The 26,367-nt window shown below is 41.0% G+C and overlaps 12 protein-coding genes across 16 annotated transcripts; 5 read left to right on the top strand and 7 right to left on the bottom strand.

The window, feature by feature from the left end:
* Positions 1-19: 19 nt before the first annotated feature.
* On the bottom strand, positions 20-1,898 carry LOC116936531 (fibronectin-binding protein A). Of its 3 annotated transcripts, none has more exons than XM_045168154.1 (7): positions 1,758-1,898; positions 1,560-1,690; positions 1,403-1,506; positions 1,252-1,329; positions 1,084-1,179; positions 751-1,000; positions 20-681 (listed from the first exon to the last, which is right to left on the bottom strand). In XM_045168154.1, exons 3-7 carry the CDS (start codon positions 1,442-1,444, stop codon positions 299-301), a joined length of 849 nt encoding a protein of 282 aa, XP_045024089.1. In that variant the 5' UTR covers positions 1,445-1,506; positions 1,560-1,690; positions 1,758-1,898; the 3' UTR covers positions 20-298. The 3 variants fall into 3 exon arrangements, with proteins under 3 accessions (XP_045024089.1, XP_032799588.2, XP_032799586.2); XM_032943697.2 differs by having other exon boundaries at positions 1,403-1,485; XM_032943695.2 differs by lacking the exon at positions 1,758-1,898 and having other exon boundaries at positions 1,403-1,485; positions 1,560-1,702.
* Positions 1,899-2,407: 509 nt separating this feature from the next.
* On the top strand, positions 2,408-3,538 carry LOC116936526 (serine/threonine-protein kinase/endoribonuclease IRE2). Of its 2 annotated transcripts, XM_032943686.2 has the most exons (3): positions 2,408-2,691; positions 2,782-3,269; positions 3,333-3,538. In XM_032943686.2, exons 1-3 carry the CDS (start codon positions 2,408-2,410, stop codon positions 3,536-3,538), a joined length of 978 nt encoding a protein of 325 aa, XP_032799577.2. The 2 variants fall into 2 exon arrangements, with proteins under 2 accessions (XP_032799577.2, XP_032799578.2); XM_032943687.2 differs by lacking the exon at positions 2,408-2,691 and having other exon boundaries at positions 2,765-3,269.
* A 1,290-nt stretch (positions 3,539-4,828) lies between these two features.
* On the top strand, positions 4,829-6,634 carry LOC116936521 (probable 1,4-beta-D-glucan cellobiohydrolase B). Its single transcript, XM_032943675.2, has 6 exons — positions 4,829-5,014; positions 5,080-5,312; positions 5,372-5,462; positions 5,536-5,849; positions 5,907-6,123; positions 6,181-6,634. The coding sequence occupies exons 1-6, from the start codon at positions 4,829-4,831 to the stop codon at positions 6,532-6,534; spliced, it is 1,395 nt and encodes a 464-aa protein (XP_032799566.2). The 3' UTR covers positions 6,535-6,634.
* Positions 6,635-6,687: 53 nt separating this feature from the next.
* LOC116936545 lies at positions 6,688-7,623 on the bottom strand. Its single transcript, XM_032943721.2, has 3 exons — positions 7,361-7,623; positions 7,172-7,255; positions 6,688-7,112 (listed from the first exon to the last, which is right to left on the bottom strand). The coding sequence occupies exons 2-3, from the start codon at positions 7,181-7,183 to the stop codon at positions 6,849-6,851; spliced, it is 276 nt and encodes a 91-aa protein (XP_032799612.1). The 5' UTR covers positions 7,184-7,255; positions 7,361-7,623; the 3' UTR covers positions 6,688-6,848.
* A 289-nt stretch (positions 7,624-7,912) lies between these two features.
* LOC116936535 (putative eggshell protein) lies at positions 7,913-8,896 on the bottom strand. Its single transcript, XM_032943708.2, has 2 exons — positions 8,744-8,896; positions 7,913-8,673 (listed from the first exon to the last, which is right to left on the bottom strand). The coding sequence occupies exons 1-2, from the start codon at positions 8,756-8,758 to the stop codon at positions 8,095-8,097; spliced, it is 594 nt and encodes a 197-aa protein (XP_032799599.2). The 5' UTR covers positions 8,759-8,896; the 3' UTR covers positions 7,913-8,094.
* A 540-nt stretch (positions 8,897-9,436) lies between these two features.
* On the bottom strand, positions 9,437-10,379 carry LOC116936534 (prisilkin-39). The gene is made up of 2 exons (XM_032943707.2): positions 10,243-10,379; positions 9,437-10,173 (listed from the first exon to the last, which is right to left on the bottom strand). The coding sequence occupies exons 1-2, from the start codon at positions 10,255-10,257 to the stop codon at positions 9,580-9,582; spliced, it is 609 nt and encodes a 202-aa protein (XP_032799598.2). The 5' UTR covers positions 10,258-10,379; the 3' UTR covers positions 9,437-9,579.
* A 924-nt stretch (positions 10,380-11,303) lies between these two features.
* Positions 11,304-13,814, bottom strand: LOC116936378 (prisilkin-39). Its single transcript, XM_032943524.2, has 4 exons — positions 13,653-13,814; positions 13,146-13,568; positions 12,007-12,090; positions 11,304-11,918 (listed from the first exon to the last, which is right to left on the bottom strand). Exons 1-4 carry the CDS (start codon positions 13,665-13,667, stop codon positions 11,487-11,489), a joined length of 954 nt encoding a protein of 317 aa, XP_032799415.2. The 5' UTR covers positions 13,668-13,814; the 3' UTR covers positions 11,304-11,486.
* A 639-nt stretch (positions 13,815-14,453) lies between these two features.
* Positions 14,454-17,393, top strand: LOC116936522 (monocarboxylate transporter 13). Of its 2 annotated transcripts, none has more exons than XM_045168152.1 (8): positions 14,454-14,887; positions 14,978-15,113; positions 15,188-15,301; positions 15,388-15,531; positions 15,603-16,095; positions 16,153-16,382; positions 16,439-16,549; positions 16,625-17,393. In XM_045168152.1, the coding sequence occupies exons 2-8, from the start codon at positions 15,002-15,004 to the stop codon at positions 16,957-16,959; spliced, it is 1,539 nt and encodes a 512-aa protein (XP_045024087.1). In that variant the 5' UTR covers positions 14,454-14,887; positions 14,978-15,001; the 3' UTR covers positions 16,960-17,393. The 2 variants fall into 2 exon arrangements, with proteins under 2 accessions (XP_045024087.1, XP_032799567.2); XM_032943676.2 differs by having other exon boundaries at positions 14,459-14,887; positions 16,449-16,549; positions 16,625-16,871.
* On the bottom strand, positions 16,838-17,640 carry LOC116933423 (putative eggshell protein). The gene is made up of 2 exons (XM_032941192.2): positions 17,502-17,640; positions 16,838-17,416 (listed from the first exon to the last, which is right to left on the bottom strand). Exons 1-2 carry the CDS (start codon positions 17,514-17,516, stop codon positions 16,925-16,927), a joined length of 507 nt encoding a protein of 168 aa, XP_032797083.2. The 5' UTR covers positions 17,517-17,640; the 3' UTR covers positions 16,838-16,924.
* Positions 17,641-17,807: 167 nt separating this feature from the next.
* On the bottom strand, positions 17,808-18,978 carry LOC116936533 (adhesive plaque matrix protein). Its single transcript, XM_032943705.2, has 2 exons — positions 18,898-18,978; positions 17,808-18,809 (listed from the first exon to the last, which is right to left on the bottom strand). Exons 1-2 carry the CDS (start codon positions 18,913-18,915, stop codon positions 17,967-17,969), a joined length of 861 nt encoding a protein of 286 aa, XP_032799596.2. The 5' UTR covers positions 18,916-18,978; the 3' UTR covers positions 17,808-17,966.
* Positions 18,979-21,412: 2,434 nt separating this feature from the next.
* On the top strand, positions 21,413-24,022 carry LOC116936514 (hornerin). The gene is made up of 2 exons (XM_032943666.2): positions 21,413-21,436; positions 21,555-24,022. Exons 1-2 carry the CDS (start codon positions 21,422-21,424, stop codon positions 23,874-23,876), a joined length of 2,337 nt encoding a protein of 778 aa, XP_032799557.2. The 5' UTR covers positions 21,413-21,421; the 3' UTR covers positions 23,877-24,022.
* Positions 24,023-25,072: 1,050 nt separating this feature from the next.
* LOC116936542 (probable peroxisomal membrane protein PEX13) lies at positions 25,073-25,845 on the top strand. Its single transcript, XM_032943717.2, has 2 exons — positions 25,073-25,217; positions 25,333-25,845. Exons 1-2 carry the CDS (start codon positions 25,197-25,199, stop codon positions 25,639-25,641), a joined length of 330 nt encoding a protein of 109 aa, XP_032799608.2. The 5' UTR covers positions 25,073-25,196; the 3' UTR covers positions 25,642-25,845.
* The last annotated feature ends 522 nt before the right edge of the window (positions 25,846-26,367 follow it).

Raw genomic sequence — 26,367 nt, 5'->3', positions numbered from 1 at the left:
AAAATCAGAATCCTCATAATTGTGTGAACCTGTTGGTTTATTGACCATCCGCCAAGGTTTTCTCTTCCGTAAAAATGGGAGGACATGGAAAAACCCATAATTTCATAGAGCAACAGATGACAAGCAATTTTTATCAAAATGTTATGTTTGGTTTGTAAGCATGCGTGTGCGTTATCATGGCAAAAGGCAACAAATGAATAGTACAGATTAATTGCGAAAATCAGTCAAATAACTTTTTGCTTCAGTTTTCTCTCGCGACTTGTGGGACATTTTTGTAGCAACGTTATTTCCAAATAACCTATGTACTCATTTTACCTCCTTGTTCCCGGCTAGTGTTCTTTTCCACAGCTGTCGTGGTTGTTGGTTTAGTGCTAGGTGTAGTACCGGGTGTAGGTGGAGTGTCGGGGGAAGGTGTAGGTGGAGTGTCGGGGGAAGGTGTAGGTGGAGTGTCGGGGGAAGGTGTAGGTGGAGTGTCGGGGGAAGGTGTAGGTGGAGTGTCGGGGGAAGGTGTAGGTGGAGTGTCGGGGGAAGGTGTAGGTGGAGTGTCGGGGGAAGGTGTAGGTGGAGTGTCGGGTGTGGACGTAGATGTAGTGCCGGGCGTGGGCGTGGGCGTAGGTGTAGAGATCGAAGATGATGTAATCGCGACTGTTGTTGAACTTGTACCAGATTTTAACTCAGTTTCTGAAATGAATCAAAACAACTTGTTGGGTTCTACTGCAATCAAGATATGAGCGTTAACGGGTTAGTCACCTCTCTCGTGTGAATGTTCTCCGTTGTGGTGATGTCCAGCTCCATGGTGGCGATGATGTCCACGTTCATGTGAATGTTTGTGTTTATGCTCGTGCGAATGGCGATGATGTCCGGAGCCTTTTTGTTTATGTTTGTGCGAGTGACCGCGTTGCCCAGAGTCTTTGTGGTCATGTTCATGTGAACGACTTCCGTGCCCACCTTTCCGCTTCTTGCCCACACGTGTCGTCAAGACTGTTGAATTTTCATCTTCCTAAAAAATGGCATTTTCGCAATGGTGTTTGTTAAATTTGCATTTTTCATCTATCCATTAATGTCAAGGCCGGTGTTACTTACATCTTTGTTTTCGTTGCTGTCCTCGAATGCGGCAAACTCGCGGGCCATTTCCGCAAGCGTCAGTTTACGGAAAGAAGCTGGGTCATCTTCGTAATCCTACACGATGTACAAATTTTAACGTGAAAATTTCATATGCAAATATTAGTTTGCCTAACAGAAAAAACTCACAATTTTGGCGACACGATCCAGGGTGACATCGCGGAAACCGATCACTGATTTACCCTTTGATTCAGTTAGCGTACGGGCCTGAATTGATGCGAATAAATAATGATTTGTAATAAACGAAATTTCACCAGGATTTCTACAATAGTCTAATTACCGAAGCAAAAGAGATGGCGAAGAGGAGGTATATTAACTTCATTCTTTGCCGTGGATGTGTTGTGAAGTTAGCCAAGCGACTGTCTGAAATCGCAATCAGCGTTCCTTTTATGTACAAAAACGGAGGATAGTTTCTCGTGTGAAAAAAAGATGAGTACCTTAGATGTTCCCATCTCTTCCACAGCTTGAAGCTCTTCCTTATGCTGGGCGATGCTCTGCTCCTCAGGTATGAGAAAAAGAATCCAAGGGCAAGGATATTAATTGCCACGCCAATGGCGGAAATGAATCCCTATAAAATATTCTCCATAAATAATTTCCGGTTTGAGAACATGAAAACAAAAGTACAAAAACATTACTGTAATTATGGTGCTTTTTTGGATGTAAATGCTCTGGATACGAGACCACCATATCCATTTCTTTTATCTCACATTCCGAATGGCATTTAATTCGCAACGCATCATCATCGTAAGTTTGTCTCATCCAGCCCATTTGCGGCTTCCGAAACATTACACAGTTTATGTGATTTTCGTAAACGTTTATAAAAAAAGTTAACCGTCGTTCTTTGAAACAAGAAAAAGTCCTGTGATTAGTTTATAGTCTCAACGCAGGTGGTCGTTTCTTTAAGAACTGCAACATACGCAAAAACAAAAAAATCAGCATATTTACCTTCCGATTTAAATTTCCCGTCACATGTATCCTTTTCACAATTTCCATATCAGTGGGATCGATAGTCAATCTTTGATTGCCGCTTGATATGTTCAGCTGTTAATTGATAAGAAACTGTCGTGTGTAACTGCATGATAAATAAAGAACGAAATTAGACCACTTCCGTAGATAACGTTGCTGATATGGTCATGCAGAAATCATGAAAACTCAACATTTTTTAGTCGTTTCTGAAAAACCAAACCTATAGTGCATCTATTCCAGCTGTACATCTCAGTAATCAATCAAGCTTAGGATTTGTTCATCCACCGTTACGATACCTACTGAATAGATTCGTTTTGAAATGCCAGGAATTGATGTCGGAAAGATTTGGTTGGACAAAACAGAACGGCGCTTATTGTTAGGTAGAGGCCAGTTCAGTCACGTACACCGGGGCAAATTGAATGGTAGCAAGGAGGTCGCCATCAAATGGATTGTAGTAGAAAATCAGCCGGATGCAGCATATAATCAAATCGCAGCAATAAAACAGGACACTCAGAGAAGCAAACGAGAGGATGAAGCTCTGCGCCAACTTGACCATCCAAACGTCATCAAACTGTTACACGTCGAAGAAGAAAATTCGATCAAGTACACAAATTGCTAGTATCCTAATTCCAACACGCTATTCACATTCAGCCTGATAAAGTAATTATCAGTTTAAATGCAACAACGTTTCAGATACTTTGCACTTGAACTATGTGCCGCTACGCTTCATCAGTACTGCATGAGACGGTATAACGGACCAATGCCACCTGTTGCAGTCGTCCTACTACACATAGTAAGAGGTTTACGACATGTTCACTGCAAAGGATTCGCCCATCGCAACATTGAACCAAAGAACATACTCATTTCAAAATCATTTCCAACCCGCATCATTCTCTCCGATTTCGGGCTCAGTAAATCAGTCAGCAACCTAAGCGGATCATACTCTGTCAGCCAAGACCGTTCAATTAACCAGGATGGTCAACTATTGTGGTTGGCTCCAGAACTGCTGGATAACCCTGACGATCAAGGTTTCTCAGAGAAAAGAGGTTCCATCGCCAGTGACACTTTCTCGGCGGGCTGCGTGTTTTTCTTTTACCTAACTCCAGGTTGGCATCCCTTTGGCTCTGGATTAGATTCAATTTACATGAACATTCTAAATGGAAAACCTGTTATTCTGAGATGTAAGTTAAGACAAAGTTTGCCATTCTAATTAAACGTTCCAATAAATACTGACTTTCAAATAGATTTACCCGAGGAACAACATCGATTCAAGAGCACGATTGAAGCTATGATTTTAAAGAAACCTGAAGATCGTATTAGTCTTGAACAAGTGGAAAATAATCTTCAAGAAATTATTGGGCCATACCTTTTCGAAGCTGAGACGGAATCCATCAGAATACCGGACGATGGTGAAGACGGCCAAGATGAACGTCCCGACTGGCTAATGTGAAACGTCCATCGTCCTTGTACATAATACAAAAAAATACGCAGTTTTAAATAAAAATAATTAAAAAAAAAATTTGTTTAGAATCGAGATGTCTCACCTGATTATATTAGAGTTGAGGTAGGAATGGTTCATATCTCTAAGTTAATCAAGGGTTTGTCATTGTTCTGACCTGAAAATACTATTTGCCTATACGTCCCACGCTTTTTACGATCGCTTTACAATGTTTACGCCAGATTAGCTAAAATGTTTACCAAATTCACCCAATCAGAGTATGGCTCACGAGGTGATCACGTTCCCTTGAATAAACTATTTTTTTGAAAAATTATTGGCTACTGCAGCTGAGAAACAAACCATACAGGCTTGTCAAAAGTCACTTGTCAAAATGACACGCCTGGTACTATAGACTAGTTTATTCCCGATGTAACAGATCGGGGTAAACAGATTAGCATTGACGTCATGCAAGGGATTCACTAAATCGTCAAATAAACTTTAAAAAAAAAGCCTTTTCCATGCGTCCTTCTATCCTTAATTCAACATGCACCACCTAAGTTCAATAGTTGTACGCTATTAAACAATAAACTATACTGCTTAATAGATTTATCTAAAACTGGATGGACGTCATAGACGAGGACAACAAAGTCTTTAATCCCCAGCCGTCCTATTGCAGTCAAACAGCTAAATTTTGGTGATAAATATTTCTGGCAATGTCCACACCCACTAAATGCAAATGAACGTTCGTATCTACATTAACTACAACGTTACATCCACATTGTGCGTAACATGTAGAGTGCACACGACGTGAAAGATCATTAACTCGGGGCCCATAGCCGATGGTAACGATCCCAACGTTTTTCCCCTGCCGATAACCCAAGTTCGTGTAAACATGATAAACGGAATAAGTGCCCTCTAAAACCAAAACCAACAAACAACACAACTGGAGTAAATAAGCCAAAGTTTCGAAAATCATGCCACTAAATTTTTGACTGAACTTTGTAGCATTACCTGCTGTTTGATCAAGATCCTCGTGTTCTCTCGTATCCACGGGTCGATCCCCTATCTGTAATTGACTCAAAATTTAGTAGCTGTTAGATGATTGGTGGATAATACTAGCTTACAATTATTACCATGATAAGCTTTGTTTACGTTTCGTGTTTGAAAAACTATAACCGTCCATGCTAAACGCGTAGACTAGCAGGTATATAAATGACGGACTGGTCGACTTCTACTTCAGGTTGTTTAGTCCACAACTGGTTGTGCACTTGACACATTTCCGACCGCCCAAAAATCACCGTCATGCGTTCAATCGTATTGGCTTCGTGGTGCTTCTGCTTGTTTGCAGCCGTTTCTTCACAGAACGTGGGCACTCAAGCAGCAGAAGAGCCTCTGAACATGCCCATTTCCGTTTGCTCAGGCCCTGGTAACTGTCAAACGGAAGCCGATGGTGTCGTCCTCGATGCCAATTGGCGCTGGACCCACACGGTATGTAGAAATAAAATCATATTCTTTGATACGTTAAAACATTGTTTGACCTTACGCTGATGCAGACTACCGGTTACACCAATTGCTACACCGGCAATTTGTGGGACAATTCTCTCTGCCCGGATCCGGACACTTGCACTACCAACTGCGCCATCGATGGTGTCCCATTGTCTGACTGGACCGGAACTTATGGTGGCAGCACCTCCGGCAATGCCCTTTCCCTCAAATTCGTTACCCAGGGACCTTACAGCAAGAACATCGGCTCCAGGACTTACCTACTTGATTCCAGCAAACAAAGGTAAAAGCTTTCACAATCATCTTAGCGGATTAATTAACATTCGGAATTACCTTTTCCAGGTATCGCATGTTCCAGCTTTTGAACAGGGAATTCACCTACGACGTCGATGTATCTAGCCTGGACTGTGGCTTGAACGGTGCTCTCTATTTCGTAAGTTAAAACTGTTGCCCTATTTTTAATAAATTCGTGACAAGTTAAAGGTGAATTGCATACCATTAAACAGGTATCCATGGATGCTGATGGAGGTGCTGCTAAATATCCGACCAACAAGGGTGGAGCCAAGTACGGTACCGGTTATTGTGACGCTCAGTGCCCCCACGACATCAAGTGGATCAACGGAAAGGCCAACTCAAAGGATTGGGTGCCAAGCCCCGAAGACGCCAACTCTGGAAAAGGCCACTATGGCAACTGCTGCGCCGAATTGGACATCTGGGAGGCTAACAAGCAGAGCCAAGCTTTCACCACCCATCCGTGCACCACCAACGACCAGACTCAATGTGAAGGAACTGTCTGCGGTGATAATGACTCTGGTGACAGGTTAGTTATGTCTAAATTATAAAATGATTAGATTTTTCAACAACTTGAATTGTTCAGGTACAATGGCATGTGCGACAAGGATGGTTGCGACTTTGCTTCTTACCGTTTGAACGACCGCACTTTCTACGGTCCCGGTTCCAGTTTCCAGGTTGACACCACTAGACCTTTCACTGTTGTCTCCCAATTCCTCACCACCGATGGCACTGACAACGGAGACTTTAAGGAATTCCGTCGTTTCTACATCCAGGACGGACGGCGAATTGAAAACTCTAAAGTAGAATCAGTTAAAGAAAATCAGTTGAACAGAATATTATTTACATTAAATTAACAGGTCAACTTCGATGGCGTTGCTCCTTACGATTCCCTTACCGACGAGATGTGCTCCGCCACGAAGGCTCTTTTTGGCGACATAGACGACCATAAAAACAAAGGTGGCCTTAAAAAGATGGGCGAAGCCATGAAAAAGGGCATGGTCCTTGTTATGTCTATCTGGGACGATCATGATGTCAACATGCTCTGGCTGGACAGCAATTATCCTCCAAATGGAGACCCTAACCAACCAGGTATCGCTCGTGGACCGTGCCCGACCACATCAGGTGAACCGTCAGAAGTGGAAGTGACACAGGCCAACGCCGTTATCAAGTTCAGCAACATTAAGTTTGGACCTATTGGCTCAACTGCTTAAAACATTCACTGATGTTCACGTCTCTCCGACTGTGCTGATTATTCTGATTTTCTTTGATCAATGACAACTTTCGATTTAATAAAAATGTTACTAAAAAGCACATTAAACTGTTAATCGACATTTTAACTATCTAACATCTAATAATGAAATGAATTTAAATCACATAATTTATTAAGATCTTCAAAAACAGAAGATTTTGCTGAGGTACTACACCTGCCAATAAATAGCCTTCACGGTAACAATACGACAATCTGGCAGTGGATCGACTTAATCAGCTCAAGGAGTATAACATTACCGTAACACATAATGTAAGATTACTCGCTGATATTATCGTGTCCATCAGCCGAGCCTTCATGTCCATCGTTGAATTCTTCATGACCGTAGTTGGTAGGATAAGGTCCGACGTAGTAGCCGTAGCTACTGATTTCTCTGTCGTAGCCGAAATGTGCTAAATCGTAACCATAGTACGGAGACGCGCCATAACCGAAATATTCGTCATAAGGTCCATCTTCGTATCCATACAGATGTATTGGTTTGGCAAAGGATACTGCCATGAGGAAAGCAAACACCGAGGCAATCTGGAAAAACAAACCATTTAACTGTAACACACAAATCAAATACTGAGATGGGAACTTACGACAAGCTTCATGTTGTAAGTTGACTGAAACTCTGTGTTGGAAGCTTTTGTTTCTCAAGTTGTAGAAAGAATCAACTGAGGCACCTGGAATGGACGACAAATTCATTTATACATCGAGAAAACTACACGATCTTGACCAGTGTGAAAGCGTTAACGAATAAGAGCTTGTAATTACACGTATAGATTTACCTTGAAACACACACGTGACTGAGATGTCGTTACCGAAAATGGGTAGTTAACTTTATGGGACATGTTGAATCGATTTCACTAATGGAGGACACAGTTTCTTCTACTTGGTGCTACTTTCTATCGTTTAATAGCTGTGAAAATTTCTACCGTGAAATAAAAACAATGTGACTGTGATTAGAGAATGTAGAGTTAAACAAGTAATTGCAACTAGAACGACGAACGCTTCGAGACAACGTTCGTGGTTGAGACGTGGCGTGGAACTGCTATACCTACTAAGATTTCAGGATTCAAATAGCCTATGGTTATTAGGTCTTCATGAATATTCATGTATGCCATGACGAAAATGATGACCCTGCCTCCAAGTTTCTCAGAATTCTATCGAAGGTCGAACAAACTTGGAATAATTATGGCGAAACAAATGGTTTAGTATTATGGCTGCCCTAAATTTAGCAGCGTTAATACACAGGAACACAGGAAAAAAACTCTATTGCTATTTGCTATTCCCACCAACCGGAATTTCGGCCGTAGACAATGTCGTGGAAAACCGGAACGTTCTATTCATTTATCTGTGTATTTTAACGTAAATGCAGAATCCAGATTACACAATGGCCGATTTGTGTAAACAATTACATCCCGTTTATTATTTGCAATGTACAAAGTGGCTTGTTTAAGCATATTTGTTAAATAAATCCAGTTTTCCTTAAGGCCTTAAGAGTATGAAATGGTGATGGAACTCAGTAGCTCGAAGAGTATCTGCCGTAAGATTTAAGTTTCTCGTACTTGTTGTATCCATAAGGAGACGTGTCGTATTCGTAGTTTCCTTTCTTTTCATAGCCGTAAGGAGAGGATCCATAAAGAGAGCCTCTGTAACTGTAGCTGTCTTTCTTATTGTAACCGTAAGGCGAGCCTTCGTAACTGTAACGGCCGTAAGGTGCAACATCATAACTGGAACTATGTTTGTTATGATAGCCGTATGGGACAACATCGTATCCATAGTCTGCTTGCTTTCCGTAACCGTAAGGGTGTCCATCATACCCGTAATGCTTTTCATAACCATAAGGGAATGCATCGTAGCCATAGCTACCTTTCTTTTCGTAACCGTAAGGAGAGCCTTCATAACCGTAGCTTTCTTTCTTATGGTAGCCATAAGGAAATGTGTCACTTACGTAGCCGTCCTTTTTGTCGTAACTGTACGTACCACTTTCGTAGCTTCCTTTTTTATCTCCGTAAGCATTGTTGCCCTTCTTTCCACCATAAGAATAAGGTTCTCTGGCCATTGTCACAGTTGCAAGAGCAACGACACTTAACAAAACCTGCATTACATTTTGTATGAAATGATTTCAAACCAGAAAAGTAGTATGCAAAAATGTGTTCAACACTTACGGCGATTTGCGTCATGCTGGAACTGTTGTTTCTTCGGAATAAGCTGAACTGTTCCTCTACTATACCGAAAGGAGTACAACTGATGAAAGTGAATTTGCAGATGTCGCGTATTTATACGTCAACGAAATAGATAGAAAATGCAGACGAGAACATTTACCGTGACGATTTAGAAACCATGTAAACCTTGGCCCAAAGATTGAACGAAATCGATTTAGTTAATTTTTAAAAAAGGCATGTTTTGCAACATTGAGGTGAAAACAACCATAACATCTCTTCTGTAGATTTGCACGGATGGGAAAAACGATAAGCCGCAAGTACAACTTTGATCGTAAATCGTGAAACTGGACACACGTCCCGCCCAAGTGATCAAATTTAGGTGCTCCACAACTGCTATTCCCGTTTTTTACTTTCCCGTTGCATGTTTAAAACAATTTCGTCATACTAAACCTGCGACCGCTAATAAACACTTTAATTTAAAAAACAAAAACAGACGAGCCCACAACGGCCATCTTACTTGGACTCGTCTACTTACAATGCAATTGTTGGGCGTCAATTATTTTTCGTAAATGGAAAGCGTCGCAAAAATAGAAGCAGAACGCTTTTAGAAATTTCGTGGAAGTTTACGTTTGGTTTAAAACCTTACGTGCTGGTTAACAATTGACGCTGGAGACCAATAAGCTTTGCTCATTTTGGTCCATTACGAACATTATATTAGCAATTTAAAAGACACAGAAAAGCAAAGCACAACACACATATTCAAATAACCGAACACAATTAAATCGTAGCAAGTGATAGGGAAATACGAGTTGTCAGTAATGGCCAGGCTGCGTAACAATTCAATAACTTGCTGCGGAGTAAACTGTCCCGTAAGATTTAGGTTTCTCGTGCTTATCATAACCATAAGAGGGAGCATCGTAACCGTAGCTGGCTTTCTTGTCGTAACCATATGTCGGAGTACCGTACCCGTAGCTTGGTTTCCTTTCGTAGCCGTAAGCTGGAGCACCGTATCCGTAGCTCAATTTCTTATCGTATCCATAAGGTGCAGCGTGGTACCCATAGCCGCCTTTCTTTTCGTAACCGTAAGCTGGGGCGTTATAACCATAGCCTTTGTTGGCGTAACCATAGGGCGAGGAACGATAACCATAATTTCCTCTATCGTAACCGTAAGGTGCACTATGATAACCGTGACTTCCTTTCTTGTTGTAACCGTAAGCAGGGGCATTATAGCCGTGGCTTGGTGTTTTCCCGTAGCCGTAAGGAGCGGCATGGTAACCGTAACTTTCCTTCTTTTCGTAACCATAACGGGGTACATAGCTACCTTTGTTGTCGTAACCGTATGACGAAACATCGAAACTCGAACTTCCCTTTTTGTAGGAATATTGGTCACTAGCCATAGCGACAGCTACGAAAGCAACAAGTACCGCTAAAGTCTAGAAATAAAAATGGCCATTAGCCGTTAAGTTGGGTGCACAAAATGAAGAATTTGATCTGCAACTTACGGTAAATTTAGCCATATTAAACTGCAAAAATGCTACTGATTGCAAACGGCTTGCTTTTGCTGGAATGCTGGACTGATCAAACTGATGCCAGTGGACTCGGATTCGTTAGGTATTTATAGTAGAAAAAGAACGGGGTGGATAGGCCGTGTTCAATGTCATGCAATCCATGTGGCACATAACCGAAGGACTGGGTCGCTCATTAGACGAAACCTTACGTAACTGTTTTGTCACAGTCGAGAAAGTACTGTGATTTTGTTTCAAAACAAGTGAGTTTGTGCTAACCAGTCGTGGCCATAATGAACAATCAGTCGTAAATGCAGAGCTAATGTTTGAAGAAAATTGGCTGATAATTACCCTTATATTGGTGTGTTCTCGGTTTCCCACTATGTTGGCCGTTTTAAATGGATTGGCTATTAACATCCTCGTGTTTCTATTATACTGCGGGCATGCCTTAGCACAGATGTTGTCAAGGATATAGTCATCATTTTTCGTGTAGTTTTGTCTTTGGGATAATTATGTCGTACTTCATCCATTTGTTGCTGAAAGGGAAACTAAACCACTCACAGAACGTAGTCAGAAAATCACTTGTTTCGAAAAGGTTGGTACCAACAAAACAAACAAATGTCCTCACTTTTCCCTTAAAATTTCGATGTGGAAGGGTATACGTAAAGGACTTTTCGTTCCCATATACTTATCATTTCTTTCTTTTCCCACTTTTTCTACTCCAAATTGCCAACCCTCTTACTTAAAATTGACACGTGTCAAATCTACTATTTTCTATACCCCATCCTATGGGGTCCTTCCACTGATATCCTTAAGCAACGACTGATGGAATTAGAGAACACACGTACAATGAGCCTTTGCAAAAACACATAACAATTGATTTTTGTTTGAACCGTAAATACCAGACGAATCCATCCATGTCGATGAAAAGATGGAATCGACTGGAACTGACAGTGTTTTTATTTGTCTAACGTAACTGTGATTAAGTAAACGAAACAATCTTTGCCAAATGGTATACACAAATTGTCCATCATCTATTTTAATTGACATTACAATTGTTTTTAACTTGAAACCAATTATTTTTATTTATCCATATTTTCACAGACAGGAAGAATTTTCTTTTTCGTGCATATGTTCCACCAACACATAACGCATACGTACGTTAAATATAAAAACTATAGCGCATGGTCAGAAATTCAAATGCATTTTTCATTTTGGCAATCGGGTTGCAGTTGGGCGGTTTAGTAAGTTGATGAGTAGCTGCCATAAGATTTTGGTTTCTCGTACTTGTCGTAACCGTAAGCCGGGGCCTCATAACGGTAACTTGTTTTCTTGTCGTATCCGTACGGGGCAGCATCATAGCCATAGCTTACTTTCTTGTCATAACCATAAGCGGGGGCATCGTATTTCTTATTGTATCCATAAGATGTTGTTCCGCTTCCTTTCCCGTCGTAACCGTAAGATGAAGCATCGTAGTTGCTTCCTTTTTTCTCATAACCGTAAGATGGGGTATCATATCCGTAACTGCCTTTCTTCTCGTATCCATATGGGGTAGCATCATAACCATAGCTGTCTTTCTTGTCACCGTAAGGTCCATAAGTGCCCCTCCAGTTGCCATTGTATGGAGCATTGGCCATCACGGCTGCCATAAGAGAAATCACAACAACAGCAACCTGTATTTAAATATCATAAAAGAAAATACATCAAATCAAATGTGTGCACAAAAAAAAATCGGAAAATTCGTTTCAAAGTTTAACTTACAGAGATTTTGGTCATTTTTGAATTGTTTCTGAAATGGGACTGTAATGGACGTCTTGCTGGAACGAGCAACTGAATGATGTTGAACTAAACGTCGTTCGCTTTTTATATAAAAACGAGTAGGCGGGAAAAAAAAAAGTCGGTGAGAACGTGCTGGCCTTTACAATGCGCTCGTATAATCAATTGCATTCAAACCTTGGGTTTAAATTGAAAGACCGCATCGGCGTTTATTCGAGCGGAGTACAGTTTCTTATCTTTGACCGTGATAGAATTTGTTTTATTTCTATCCTACCATTTTACCAGGTTAACTGCCTGTAACAGAAGCAATCAACCTCGAATAGAACTGACGTTCAAACTGGGCAGATAAACGCACTGTCCTTGGTGATGTTTGACGAAATTGTTTAACTGCAACAATGCTGCAATTTAACAACCACACTTGAACACAGATTTTAGCCGCATATTCTTCGATACAATGCAAGAATGATCGCTAGATATCCACGTCATTCTTGTGATTCCATTCACAAATGACGTAAATCAAACTATTAGACATCACACAAGTGTTTCTATACTAAACCCCGCCATTTGACCGAATTCGTTTGGTTTCGGGCTTTTTCTAACCATAACATCGTACATTTCACAAAGAAAACGTCGTCGATATTAGCCACCACTCCCCTTATCCACTGAGAATTCGCCATAACTATCTGACAGACAACGATGGTGCAAGGAAAAGAAGATGTGCTTATGGACTTTGCACTAAATACGAGTTCAAACACACTGATCTTGACTGCGCAATCGACTTTAGCTAAATGCCAGTTTTTAATATCATACGAAGTTGACACTTAAGGGGAGGGGGGAGTATTATGTAAGAAATTTATCGGTACACCATAACAGAGGGAAGGGAGACCAAAAATCCATGATGGCCGCCTTCTTTCACTTTTTTGTTTGTACTTTCTATTAGGAAAATAAACTTAAAACAAAAACAACTGTGTTATTACAAATATTGTATTAGTTATGATAGACATTCACGAGATTTTGCAATGCAACATACGTTCACATAACAAATTTTGTGGTAAGCCGCTTTCCTTTGGCCGGAGAGTATACAACGCATTCGTGTCAGAAACAGGTGTTAGTTTAAGGATTCAATAGCTGGACGGGTAGCTTCCGTAAGATTTCAATTTCTCGTATTTGTCGTAACCATAAGCTGGGGCCTCATAGCCGCCTGTTTTGTAATAGGTGACAGGGAATTCACCGTAACCGTAGCTGTCTTTCTTGTTGTAACCGTATGAGGGGGCATCATAACCGTAGCTATCTTTCTTGTTGTAGCCGTAAGCGGCAGCATCGTAGCCGTAGACTTTTTTGTCGTAGCCGTAAGGGAAGGCCTGGTAGCCGCTTCCTTTCTTGTCGTATCCATAAGGGGAGGCATCATAACCGTAACTATCTTTTTTGTCGTAGCCGTAAGGGGAAGCATCATAGCCTCCTTTCTTGTCTCCGTAAGATCCATAACCAGAAGAATATGGGCCATTGGCCATGGCCACTGCTACGACAGCGAGCAAAACTAAAGCTGTCTGGTTGTACGTCACACATGAAAATAAAAACTTAAAATGAACTGAAATTTTTTTAAAAATACGTTAACACAGCTGTTAACTTACAACGAATTTAGCCATTTCGGGTAAGGAATAGCGCGTTTTGCAAAAAATTGTGGAAGAGCTGCAAAGAGATCCAACAACTGATGACAATGGACTCGCAGACGGCCACTATTTATATGAGGGAAACGGACCGATGAGCACACGACATTGATGACGCCCTAGTTTTCAGTTTCATATACACAAAAACCTTGATATTAATGAAGGTCCTACAAAGCAAAATGGACGTTTTTTTTTCCGGAGTTCAGTAAAACATTTTTTTTTTTCTGTCCCTCAAGGTGCGAATTCACTAACCGTGACAGAAGGCAAACGTGAATAGAATTATTAGACTTAACAACTCCGTTTAAGTAATTTCCTTTATTCCAGATTTAATTAATAAAATTGACATTATTGGAGGGCTCGGCTTGAAAAATGTTTGACAGGTAAATTAAGGAACATGCCGCGTAGCTCATAATTGCACTATGACGTCAAGAGCCCCGATAAAGATGCCTTGTAACAAACAAGGATTTAGAAAAACTTTGATTTTGTGGTTTTCATTTATCGTGATTGAAATTGAAAACAGGTTTTAGTAAAAGGTTTCAGAAAAGATGATGAATCTCTCATTAAAACGGAGGGAATAAACAAGAAATCACAGAAGAGAAAGCGATACGTTCTAATTTGACCTAGAATTTTGGGTAAACACACCACATTTATAGGGCTTTGGGCAAAAATCCTTGAATTATTCATTGTGGGCCAGTATGCCTCGTTCGGCGTGAAAAATATGTCTTTATAGAGGCACATGTGTGTCCCCCTTTAAATGATTTTATCTTTCAGTGTAACGTCCTACGTCAACAAAAGAACCAGTGTCCAAAGTTCTGGTTGTGTCTGAGAGGCTGTTTTCCCCCGTTCAGTGTCTGGAGTTGATGCGCATGCGTAGAGCACAATCTCCATGAAACAAGAGCATCACGACACTAGTATCGAGTTGATTCGCCTACTGCAGTACAGCACCATGACAGGGAAGCTCACGGTCGTGCCTCAAACATTTTCTTCAACATGTGCAACGCTTTAAAGTTGAGCACAAAACCATCGCGAGGGCACTTGTTCTCGATTTTCTAAGACCTCCTTGTCGTCCAGTGGCGTGAACGATAGTGTCACACGTAATTACACGCCTTTCATGCCCATGTCGGGATTTCTAAAATTAGTTCAATTCCAGAAGAAGAAAAAGAGAAAGCAAAAACATCTCATCTGGTAGATAAAACAAGGCAAGTTCGTAGACCTACAACGCATAGTTTTCTATTTAAAAGAGCAAATGTAACATTCGATATCGATCTACGTTTTTGTGTAATGAATAGGGAGGCACACACACACACACAAAAATGACTGAAAAATTTCGCACGCCTTCCAGCATTAACCGAAGCCCAGACATCGACGCTGGATGGGCTTGGGTTATTGCTGTGGCTTCCATTTTTGCGGCAGCGATTTCGTCGGGTTCGAACAATTTTTCTTTTATTCATTTGAAAAAAAAAAAAGTCACATTGTTTCTTACATTCGAATAAAAATAGGAGTCTACTTTACTTTCAGCATGTATTTCCCCATACTTCTTAACGAATTTGAAGCGTCACGCGCTGCCACCGCCTGGGTCGGATCGCTCAATAATGGCGTGTACATGTTAGCAGGTTATCATCACGCAAAGAGTTTATCAGCTTTCCTTTATTTTTTTTCCTTACATATCTTTTCAAGGTTGTCTGCTTTATTTCGTTAGGTCCGATAGCTACATTATTCATACAGCGGATTGGCTGTCGTCGGACAGTTATGGTCGGTGGGATGACATCTATGATTGGTTTAGCGTTAAGCAGCTTAGCCCCAAATCTTGTAACGCTCTTTTTTACTTACGGTGGGATAACAGGTAAAAAGAAATATATCATAGTATTTATAAATGCTAGGATGTTTTTTTATTGGTTATTCTATCGTGCTTAGCATTTGGACTTGGTCTTAATTACACGTCGTGGATCGTTGCCATCTCGGACAGTTTCAATAAGAAACACGCAGTTGCGTTTTCGCTGAGCCAATCGGGTGTTGGATTGGGCATTTTCGTGTTCGGTCCGCTCTTCAGTTTTCTTATCAGCATTTACGGATGGAGAGGTGCGATGCTCATCACCGGTGCCTGCACGTTCCAGTTGACATTTTTGGGCGCTTTGATATTTCCACCGAGAATCCCAAAAGAAATCGTCAGCTGCGAAAGCTTGCCACTCGCGAACGATAAAATTTGCACAGACGAAGAAGTTAAGACGATATTAAATACTCTAAACGCGGAAACCCCTGCACTTGATGACCTTCCCACCGCTGTGTCGTTAAAGTGGATGACCCATTGCTGTTGGATGCTACATCTCAGCTGCTTTCTTTGGTCTGTGGCTACATCGATACCGTACATTCTACTGGCAGATTATGCGCGTTCCCTCGATCTTGTCGAGTATGTCGATCGTTCACGATCTGATTTTTAAAAATATATTTTCGTTTCTTATTTTAGATATTATATCATTATGCTGAGCACTATGGGAATAGGTGATCTCGTATGCCGTTTAGTTATCGGGCCACTTGTGACAGTCTGGAAATTGGACGTAACGAAAGTGTACGCCGTTTCTCAGCTGGTGTGTGCCATTGCGATCGCTTCATTTCCAGTCGTTGTCAACGGGATCCAAATGATTATCCAAGGTTTTTTATTCAGCGTTACGTTTGGCTGTCAGTGTTTATTGCTTGGTAAGTTTGCTTTCCTAATGAACGTTAAAAAATACATTTATAAAATAAACTTGAATTGTTGCTCAGCTCTCGTACCGCGCTCTCTTTTTGGAAGCCAAAATTTAAACCGCATTTTTGGAATTACTATGTTTTTCGGAGGTATTGGAATCCTCATCGGACCGCCAATCGTAAGCTCGTTATTCAATCAACATAATTGAGTTGTATTTCTAAAAGAATTTTCATTTAAATACGATTTTTTACAGGCTGGATTGCTAGTGGACAGTACGCCGGGAAGGTCGTACTGGGTGGCGTTTGTTTTTGCATCCGTTATGGAACTGCTAGCAGCAGCGGCTACGATTGGTTGTTTGTTCTTTGCCAAACGAAAATGTTAAAGTGTCTTTCAGCAATAATTTCCAATTTTTTTAAATGTACTTTGTTAGTAAATTTTGACATGAAATGGGTGAAAATGCGCGCAATTTTGAAAATAGATACGTTTTATTCAGATCAAAATTTTGGAATTACAGGTTTACGGTTATTCGTTATGGGTCAGTTGTGGCAAAGGTTCAATACCTTGAGGAATAGCTACCGTAAGATTTAGGCTTCTCGTACTTGTCGTAACCGTAAGACGGGGCTTCATAACCATAACTTCCTTTCTTGTTGTATCCGTAAGGAGAACCGCCGTAGCTTTCTTTCTTATCGTATCCGTAAGGCGAGGCATCGTAACCATAGCTTTCTTTCTTATCGTAGCCGTAAGATGGGGCATCGTGACCATATCCACCTTTCTTCTCGTAGCCATAGGATGGAGCACCGTAGCTTGGTTTCTTGTCATAACCGTAAGGAGGAGCACGATAACCATAACTGGGCTTCTTGTCATAACCATAAGGGCCAGCACCATAGCCGTAATCCTTATCGTACCCTTTCTGGCCATCGTATCCACCATCGTACTTGACCGTGTAAGAATAGGATCCTCCGTATGGTGCGTAACCCTTATTTCCACCGTACGGATCGCTGGCCATCGTAACGGCCACAAGAGCAACGAGAACTAACAAAGGAATCTATACGTAAAACAAAACAAGAGACACAAACAATATAACACACACGACATGATTCAAACTGAACTGAATTTGATTTCAAACTTACCGCCAATTGAGCCATGTTGGGTTGTTTGATTGCTTTTGCTTTGTCCGTTGATGTTGTCGAATTGCTGGACGGAGCAACTGATGACGGTCGACTTGAAGACGGACGGTATTTATAGGAAGAAAAAAAAAAAAAAAACACAGCCGGCCGTCAAATGTGGGAAAGCGGCATTGGTAAACGCCCTCAATTTTTGTTTCAATTTCGCAAAATCCTTGACGTAAGATTTACGAGACACGTGTTATTACGAGTCCCTGAATTTCCAGTGTTTCTCTTTTATTTTTTGGCGAGTAAATGCTTCAAATTGTTTCGTACCATTTAGATCAAATTTTATTAACCAACAACTAAAACCAATCATATTATAAAAAAAAACACCTTTCAATAAATGTGCTTAAAAATGGGTAAAAGCAAGAGTGCGATTGACATAAGAAATGGACGTGTTCAAGGCATAAGCAGAATAAGCTTCACAGTTTAATAAGGTGGGTAATCTCTGTAAGATTTCGGCTTCTGGTACGTATCGCCGTACGGTGGGGGGTACGCCTTGGGCTGATAGTTAGCTCCGTAATCGTTTGCCTTCATCCCGTAAGGTGGGTATTGTCCACCAGCATTGGACGACGGTTGGGCGTTGTATCCTTTACCGTAAGGCACAGGTCCGTATTTGGGACCGTTATCGTAAGGGGAAGGCATGCCAGTGCTGTATCCTTCACCTTTGTATGATGGGGTGCCACTGTATCCTTTATCGTAAGACTCGGATTCGTACGTGGGTCCGCTGTTTTCTTTACCCTTGTAAGATGGCATACCTTTGTATCCCTTTTCGTAAGACATAGGCTCGTATTTTGGGCTGCTGCTGTAAGACGAAGGCTCGTATTTTGGGCTGCTGCTGTAAGGCATATGCTCGTATTTTGGGCTGCTGCTGTAAGGCATATGATCGTATTTTGGGCTGCTGCTGTAAGACATATGATCGTATTTTGGGCTGCTGCTGTAAGGCATATGATCGTATTTTGGGCTGCTGCTGTAAGACATATGATCGTATTTTGGGCTGCTGCTGTAAGACATAGGCTCGTATTTTGGGCTGCTACTATGATACGAAGGCTCGTATTTCGGGCTGCTACTGTAAGGTGAAGGCTCGTACTTTGGCGTGTTGTCGTAAGCTGGACCTTTACTGCCATATCCCGTACCGTAAGATGAAGGCTGGGCATTGTATCCTTTATCGTTGTACGAGCCCTTTTGTCCCTTGTCGTAAGAGGGGCCCTTGTTTCCACCGTATCCATTAGCCATAACAACGGCCATAAAGGACAAGAGAATCAATGCAGCCTGTCATAAATATTCGTAAGCAAAAAAGGTGGGCACAATTTAATGAACAGAATCTGCACATGCAATTTGAAAATTCAATTTAACTTACTGCAAATTTATTAGCCATGTTTGGTAGTCGATGTTCAGAGGTGTTATGGTCGTATTGCTCCAAGAAGCAACTGATGACAATGTCTCCGAAACCAGCCAGTATTTATAGGAGGTAAAAGAACGGCGGGATATCGACGATGTTTTAAAAAGCCATGCAAACCTTGGCCTGGGAGTGAATGGCTGACATGAAGGATCCCTTGTCGTTCACACGAACAGGTTCTTTTGCAATTTTCTTAACGAGAAACGCTTCGTATCTGTTGAAAAGAATTCAAAATGCTTTCGTGGACGAGGTAAAAAAAAACAAAAAGAATGCGATAAATTTAGAAATTGTAATTTCAATTGGCTGTTCTATTAAATTAAACAGCTTGCATCCATTTTTAGAAAAACCTTCAGATATTTCCTTCTTTCACCGGGAGCGGTAACGAAGCCGCTGTCTAATGAATTCGATTTACATATAAGGTATAAATCAAAGTCAAATATTTATAATGTCATAAGATTCAGAGCTAAGCTTGCTCGTATTGCGACAGCCATTATTAACTGCTATATTTATAGTTTTACATATAATCTAGCATAACAAAAGGCCGGTTGCTTATTGCTTTCATTTCACTCTGTTGAATAGTATACACGTAGGCTGAAATCTCATTTTAAAGTAAGGCAGACAACAAGAGGTATGTTTCCTTTTTGGGTCAATTTCTTCTCGTGTAATAAGCGATCTTACGAGTAAAACATCATTTACAAACATGATTCGTACAGTTGTATATTTAGCGAATTCAAAAAAAGCAATCGATATTCGTGTTAAAGCGAAGACTTTCTCGTTCGATGGCCAATCGTTGAGCCCTCATCTTGCAACAGAACTGAAGCAACGTCCGATAGCAGATTCAAAAATAGAATTCTATAACGGCACACACATAACTTTCAAACTCTTTGGCTTGTATACGTCTGAAATTTACGATGGGAACTGACACGTGTATGACAGATGCAGAAAGAAAAACGTTTAGAACTTTGTTTGATTTGTCATAGAAAGTGTTTTTGAACTCGGACATTTTGGTTTGTTTCCTTTGCTGTGTATTCATTCATCAATTGTAATTCTCAGTTACGTTTTTTTTTTCCCCCACACAATAATACTTAATTTCAACAATAAAAGATTGTATTTGATACAAGACAAGTTGGGGTCCGCCTTTGGGCTATCCACCGTTCAATAGCATCCATTGATTATAGGGGATCCACCACTAGACTATTCATCGCTTCACTATCCACCGCTGGACATCTGCAATGAAACCGTAAAAGAAAATTGCATCCGAATGAATGCGATCAAGAATAATGAATAGCAAAAACGAACTTACAGCAAATCTGGCCATTGATTTCAAGGTGCTCCAAACAGCGAACTGACGAAAGTTCGCTGGAAATCAGCAGGTATTTATAAGAAGGAGAAAATAAAAAAAGAATCGGAATTGGTGCTCATGAAACTGATGTCGCCATAATGTTAAATTCATGCAGCCTTGGCCTGTGACAAAGAAAGGGGAACCCATGTTCTATAGTTGGAAGACTGTTGCAACTTGATGGAACTAAAAAGGGAGAAAAACACTTGCATTTTTCGAATGCAACAAGCCTTTCGTCATTGTCACATGCCGCGGACCGGCCCGTTTATCTTGCTGTTGTACAACAACCGCATCCTAATCAGTCGTTATCAATTTGTTTCATTTTGTTAACTCGAACTGCTTTCTCAATATGTTAAGGGTGAAATTTACGGAGAGCAATCTAGAAACGAATCAATCCTTTGACATATGATAATCTGTATCCCCCATAAACTATGCAAAGAGTTTTAAATGGTTTAAGCTATTCGTTTTAATGGTGATTGTGAAGAGTTTTAGATTCGAGTTCTTTCGATAAAAATGGAGTCACCCCAGCAATTTGTACGGGACGCGCGCAATCTGTTGCATCAATCAGGGAAATTGCCACTAAATGAGAATAGGGGACTATTAACGAGTGAATCATACGAATGGGTGAATAAGTCGTAAATGCTCTTAGTTAATCACCATAATGGACTAATAGCCAAATGTCATTCTATTGCTTTGGTGATGAAATAAAAAATAAAAAACCTTTGCAATTGCTCAAATTTGAAATCCAAAAAGAATAATTCGAAACAATCTGCGCGCCAAATAAAAATGCCTTTACCCAACACAATGATCTCAATTTTAAACGTTGAAATTCTCTGCTTCTATTTTCGGTTGCTTATTTCTGTAAAGTCCACTGCAGCATTAATGGACTTTTAAAATGGCTTAGGGATTTCATCTTTTAACTTGCAAAATCGCCTTTTGTACGTCACTGAGGCTGATGAGGTCATCTCTCTTTCAGTGGTTCAACCGAGGACAAGGGGTTTGCGTGATATTCAGAGAAAAGCGACATCGATGACACTATACGTGCCCCCCTGGCCGTTTCGTTCGTTCCCTCTGCTCCTTCTATATAAAACGAATCCAGTTCCAAACATTTTCATCAGTTGCTCCAGCAACAATCAACAGTGCAACATGTTCAATCCCGCTGTAAGTTCTCCTCTGCATTTAAACTGAAGTTTTCAAAAAAACAACAAAATTTGTTTAGAAACAATTTCGGGGTGATCGTATAATTATTTTATGATTTATTATGTTGACTTAATTACAGAACGTATTGGTTTTCGTCTGTTTCGTGGCCGCTGCTCTGGCTGATGGATACAACAACGATGGATACCCGTCTTATGACAACCACAAGGGCAATAAACAGTCATACAATGGTAATGGATACCAACCATACAATGCTGGACCAAGTTATAGCACTCCATCCAATGGCAAAGATTCAACCTATGGGGCCGACTCTTACGGAACCGGAATCAAATATGGCGCTCCACATAAGGCGAAAGATATGACCTACGGGGTTGATTCTTACAACACAGGATCCACTGGATCCAGCTATGACACCCCATCAAATGGAAAGGGTTCTTCATATGGGGCTGACTCTTATGGCACAAAATCGAGCTACGTGGCTCCATCCAATGGAAAAGATTCGACCTATGGAGCTGACTCTTACGGCAAAGGATCCAGCTATGCCCCTCCATCACATGGAAAAGGTTCCTCGTATGATTCTTATGACAACGGACCCAACTATGGCATGTCGCAAAAGGCAAAGGAGACCTACAGACCTGATTCTTACAACACCGGATCCACTGGATTCAGCTATGACACCCCATCAAATGGAAAGGGTTCTTCATATGGGGCTGACCCTTATGGCACAAAATCGAGCTACGTAGCTCCATCCACTGGAAAAGATTCGACCTATAGAGCTGACTCTTACGGCAAAGGATCCAGCTATGCCACTCCATCATATGAAAAAGACTCGACCTATGTAGCTGAACCTTATGGTAAAGGATCCAGCTACGTAGCTCCACCAAAGGCGAAAGCTTCCGCCTACGCAACTGATTCTTACGACTCAGGATCTGACTATGCCACTTCCTCATATGAAAAAGACTCGACCTATGGAGCTGAGTCATACGAAAAAGGACCCAACTATGGCTCTTCACAAAAGGCGAAAGATTCGACCTATGGGGCTGAACCTTACGGTAAAGGATCCAGCTACGTAGCTCCACCAAAGGCGAAAGCTTCCACCTACGGAGATGATTCTTACGGCAAAGGACCCGACTATGGCACTTCAGAAAAGACGAAAGACTCGAAATATGGAGCTGAACCTTATGGTAAGGGATCCAGCTACGTAGTTCCACCAAAGGCAAAAGCTTCCACCTACGGAGCTGCTTCTTACGGCTCAGGACCTGACTATGCCACTTCATCATATGAAAAAGACTCGACCTATGGAGCTGACCCATACGGCAAAGGATCCAACTATAGCCCTTCACAAAAAGCGAAAGATTCGACCTATGAGTCTGAACCTTACGGTAAAGGATCCAGCTACGTAGCTCCATCAAAGGCGAAAGCTTCCACCTACGGAGATGATTCTTACAGCAAAGGACCCGACTATGGCACATCACAGAAAACAAAAGTTTCGACCTACGGAGCTGAGTCATACAGCAAAGGACCCAACTATGGCACTTCAGAAAAGACGAAAGACTCGACCTATGGAGCTGTACCTTATGGTAAAGGATCCAGCTACGTAGTTCCACCAAAGGCGAAAGCTTCCACCTACGGAGCTGCTTCTTACGGCTCAGGGCCTGACTATCCCACTTCATCATACGAAAAAGACTCGACCTATGGAGCTGAGTCATACGGCGAAGGACACAACTATGGCTCTTCACAAAAGGCGAAAGCTTCGACGTACGGGGCTGACTTTTATGGCACAAAATCGAGCTCTTCTTACGTCACTGGACCCGACTACGGTACATCACAAAAGGCGAAAGATATGACTTACGAAGCTGATTCTTACGTCTCAGGCCCCAGCTACGTAGCTCCATCATATGGAAAAGGTTCAACTGACGGAGCTGATTCTTACGACAAAGGACCCAACTATAGCTCTTCACAAAAGACAAAGGATTCGACCTATGGGGCTGATCCTTACGGCACAGGATCCAGTTACGTAGCTCCACCAAAGGCGAAAGCTTCCACCTACGGAGCTGCTTCTTACGGCTCAGGACCTGACTATGGCACTTCACCCAAGGCGAAAGATTCAACCTATGTGACTGATTCTTATGGTAAAGGACCCAACTATGGCACTCCATCATATGGCAAAGGTTCCTCGTATGATGCTGACTCTTACAGCACTGGGTCCAACTATGGCGCTTCACCAAAGGCGAAAGATTCAACCTACACGGCTGATTCTTACGACAAAGGACCCAACTATGGCACTCAATCTTATGGCAAAGGTTCCTCATATGAGGCGGTGTCTTATGACACGAAATCCAGCTACGTAACTCCGCCAAAGGCAAAAGATTCCACCTTTGGGGCTGACCCTTACGGCGTAGGATCCAGCTCAGATGGCTCAGCAAAACGAAAACATTATTAATCTCACTACCCCCTTGCAACACGGCCATCAACGACAACTTGCTTTCCCTTCTCTGCTGAGATTTATACTTTTTAATATCAAATTTAAATATCTGTATGTGGACATTTCAACTGAGGAAAGAATTTTCCCAGAATTTCTCATAGTGAGCAATAAATACATAGCATTCTAATTTCAAATTGAACCGACTTTCTTGGGCCAGTTTTACGGCACACGGATCTGGGCTTTAAAATTGATGAGCATTTAAAAATATTTCCTATTTTTCATAATTACTATGTATACCAATTTACATTGGGGTACATCGTGGGCCAAGTAGCCCTAAACCAATTCAACAACCTCTGGTGAGCCCGGTGAGCCCTTCGATGTAGAGTTAACGCTTTCATGTAATACCTTAACGATATGCAGGTACACCCAAGCTGAAATCTGAAGTCATTGATCCCATTAAAAACGTTGATGATGAAATTGAGAACAAATCGTGAAATTGAAAAACACCTGTCGTAGCAATGACATTTTAATACGTATACATTCGTTGGGTCATCCTTTTATGTAGCAAGACGATATGATGGATTGTCACGGTAAACGTTCATCAAGTGAAGACTTGATTTAGATTTCAAGAGTTGCCGTAAGAACACGTGTAAAATCAGGACTTTGGTTTCCAGATAAAAATGCACGTGCGTAGACTATACGTACTACCCGCATCTCATTAGTGCAGAACGGACCGCGGTCTGAACTCATGAACGACAAGTTGAAATCCCGCATTCAACTTAACAGAAAGGGCGATTTTGTTGGTTGTCCAAAGATTGCCCGCGTTTCATACTGAATATGGTAATGAAAGAATTTCAGCATTGGCATAAAAAAATGATTGGTAATAAGATAGTAAGGTGAAATGGAGCTCGGATAAATCCACATTCGAGTTGCAATATGAATTTCCGACTGAAAAATTCCAAATTGAATATTAAGGCGATTAAATGAAAGTGCATTTCGGATTAGCAAAACTGTGCATATATTTGCATATTGAATAACTTTGACTCTATTTAAGATTTGTTATTTTAAAACTTAGCCACGTAACCAGCACTTCAACTGAAATAGTAATACAAGATCGAAAGATTATTTTCGTTTTCAAATTTACGAAAGCGCTGTTACATCAAGTGCTGAGGTGGTCCTTTTGTTTGAGTCTGCCAAGGTTTGCATAATTTTCATGACGAAAATAAGGGACAGCAATGCCATTAGCTTCCCACCAAGTTCTTTCGTTCCATTCCTTCCTATAAATACTGATTGCAGCCGAGTCTGTAATCATCAGTTCACTCCAATAACAATCAACAAATGAACATGGCCAAGTTCGCTGTAAGTTAACTTTAGTTAATACCAGTCTATTCTTGCTTATAAAGACATAATATTTGAGTGACATCTTTTCGGGCTTGTTTTGTCCATTACTGTATGATTCATCTGTTGCTTCTAGATTTCTTTTGTTCTCTTCTCTCTTGTGGCTGTTGCCTTGGTCAGCGGTCAGTATAGAAGTTACGGTGGATCCATGTATGGAAAAAGTGGATCCATGTATGGAAGTTACGGTGGATCCATGTATGGAAAAAGTGGATCCCCGTATGGTTACGGTGGATCCCCGTATGGTAACGGTGGTTACATGAAAGCTGAATACAACAATGGCGGATCTTACCATGGCGGATACAACGGTGGCAGCCGAGCTTATGGTAATGACAAAGACTACTCGTCCTCGATTTACGGATCAGGATACAACAATCGCAGGGGCTAGTATAAATCTCACAGCAACTCCATTTCAACTCACGTTTGGCAGTCCGACCAGCTGATGATCGACTTCAAGAATTTTATCTTCTCAATTGGTTATAGATTAAGTCTTCTTAGACTATTAAGTACATGTCCCCAGAAAAACGAAAACATATATCGAAAACATCCTTTTCTGTTTGTCTAAAGGTGAAATAAACAAGGGCAGCATAAAAAGAAATCCAATTGTGTCATCTCAAATTTAATTCTATACGCGAATTACATGTAATATATATACCATCGTTTTCATAATGATGGTCAAAGCATTCTCTGTTGTTAGAAATTTTTAAAACGGTTCTTTGGTGTTGCATTGTGGTATTTGATTTGCTATTCTTGATTTCGATCGCTATGAAAAAGAGATTCGTTTATATTGAAAAGGGAAAGTCTTATGCTAGTATGGCCTGCTGGAAATAGAACATTCGTATAAGTTCAATGTGACCATCAGAGAAAAGTTTAAAAGCTTTTTGGACATTCTCGAGAGCTCATTTTCAGTACTACGTTTTAAATAGTGTTGCAATTTTAAATGGAAATGATTGACAAATGAAATACAAACCCTTTTTTCTCTATCACCAATCAATTTGACACGTCAAAAAGTAGGACGATTTAAAAATGTGCTTAATATTTAAGTCACTTGACCAGCAACTGCTGCGTGTACCCGCAGGTGTTGTTCTGGGGAAAAAAGCGCATAACATAACTT

Source organism: Daphnia magna, linkage group LG1 (genome assembly GCF_020631705.1).
Source record: "Daphnia magna isolate NIES linkage group LG1, ASM2063170v1.1, whole genome shotgun sequence".
Taxonomy (NCBI): domain Eukaryota; kingdom Metazoa; phylum Arthropoda; class Branchiopoda; order Diplostraca; family Daphniidae; genus Daphnia; species Daphnia magna.
Note: the sequence above shows the minus strand (reverse complement) of the source record. Positions and strands in the feature narration are given on the sequence as shown.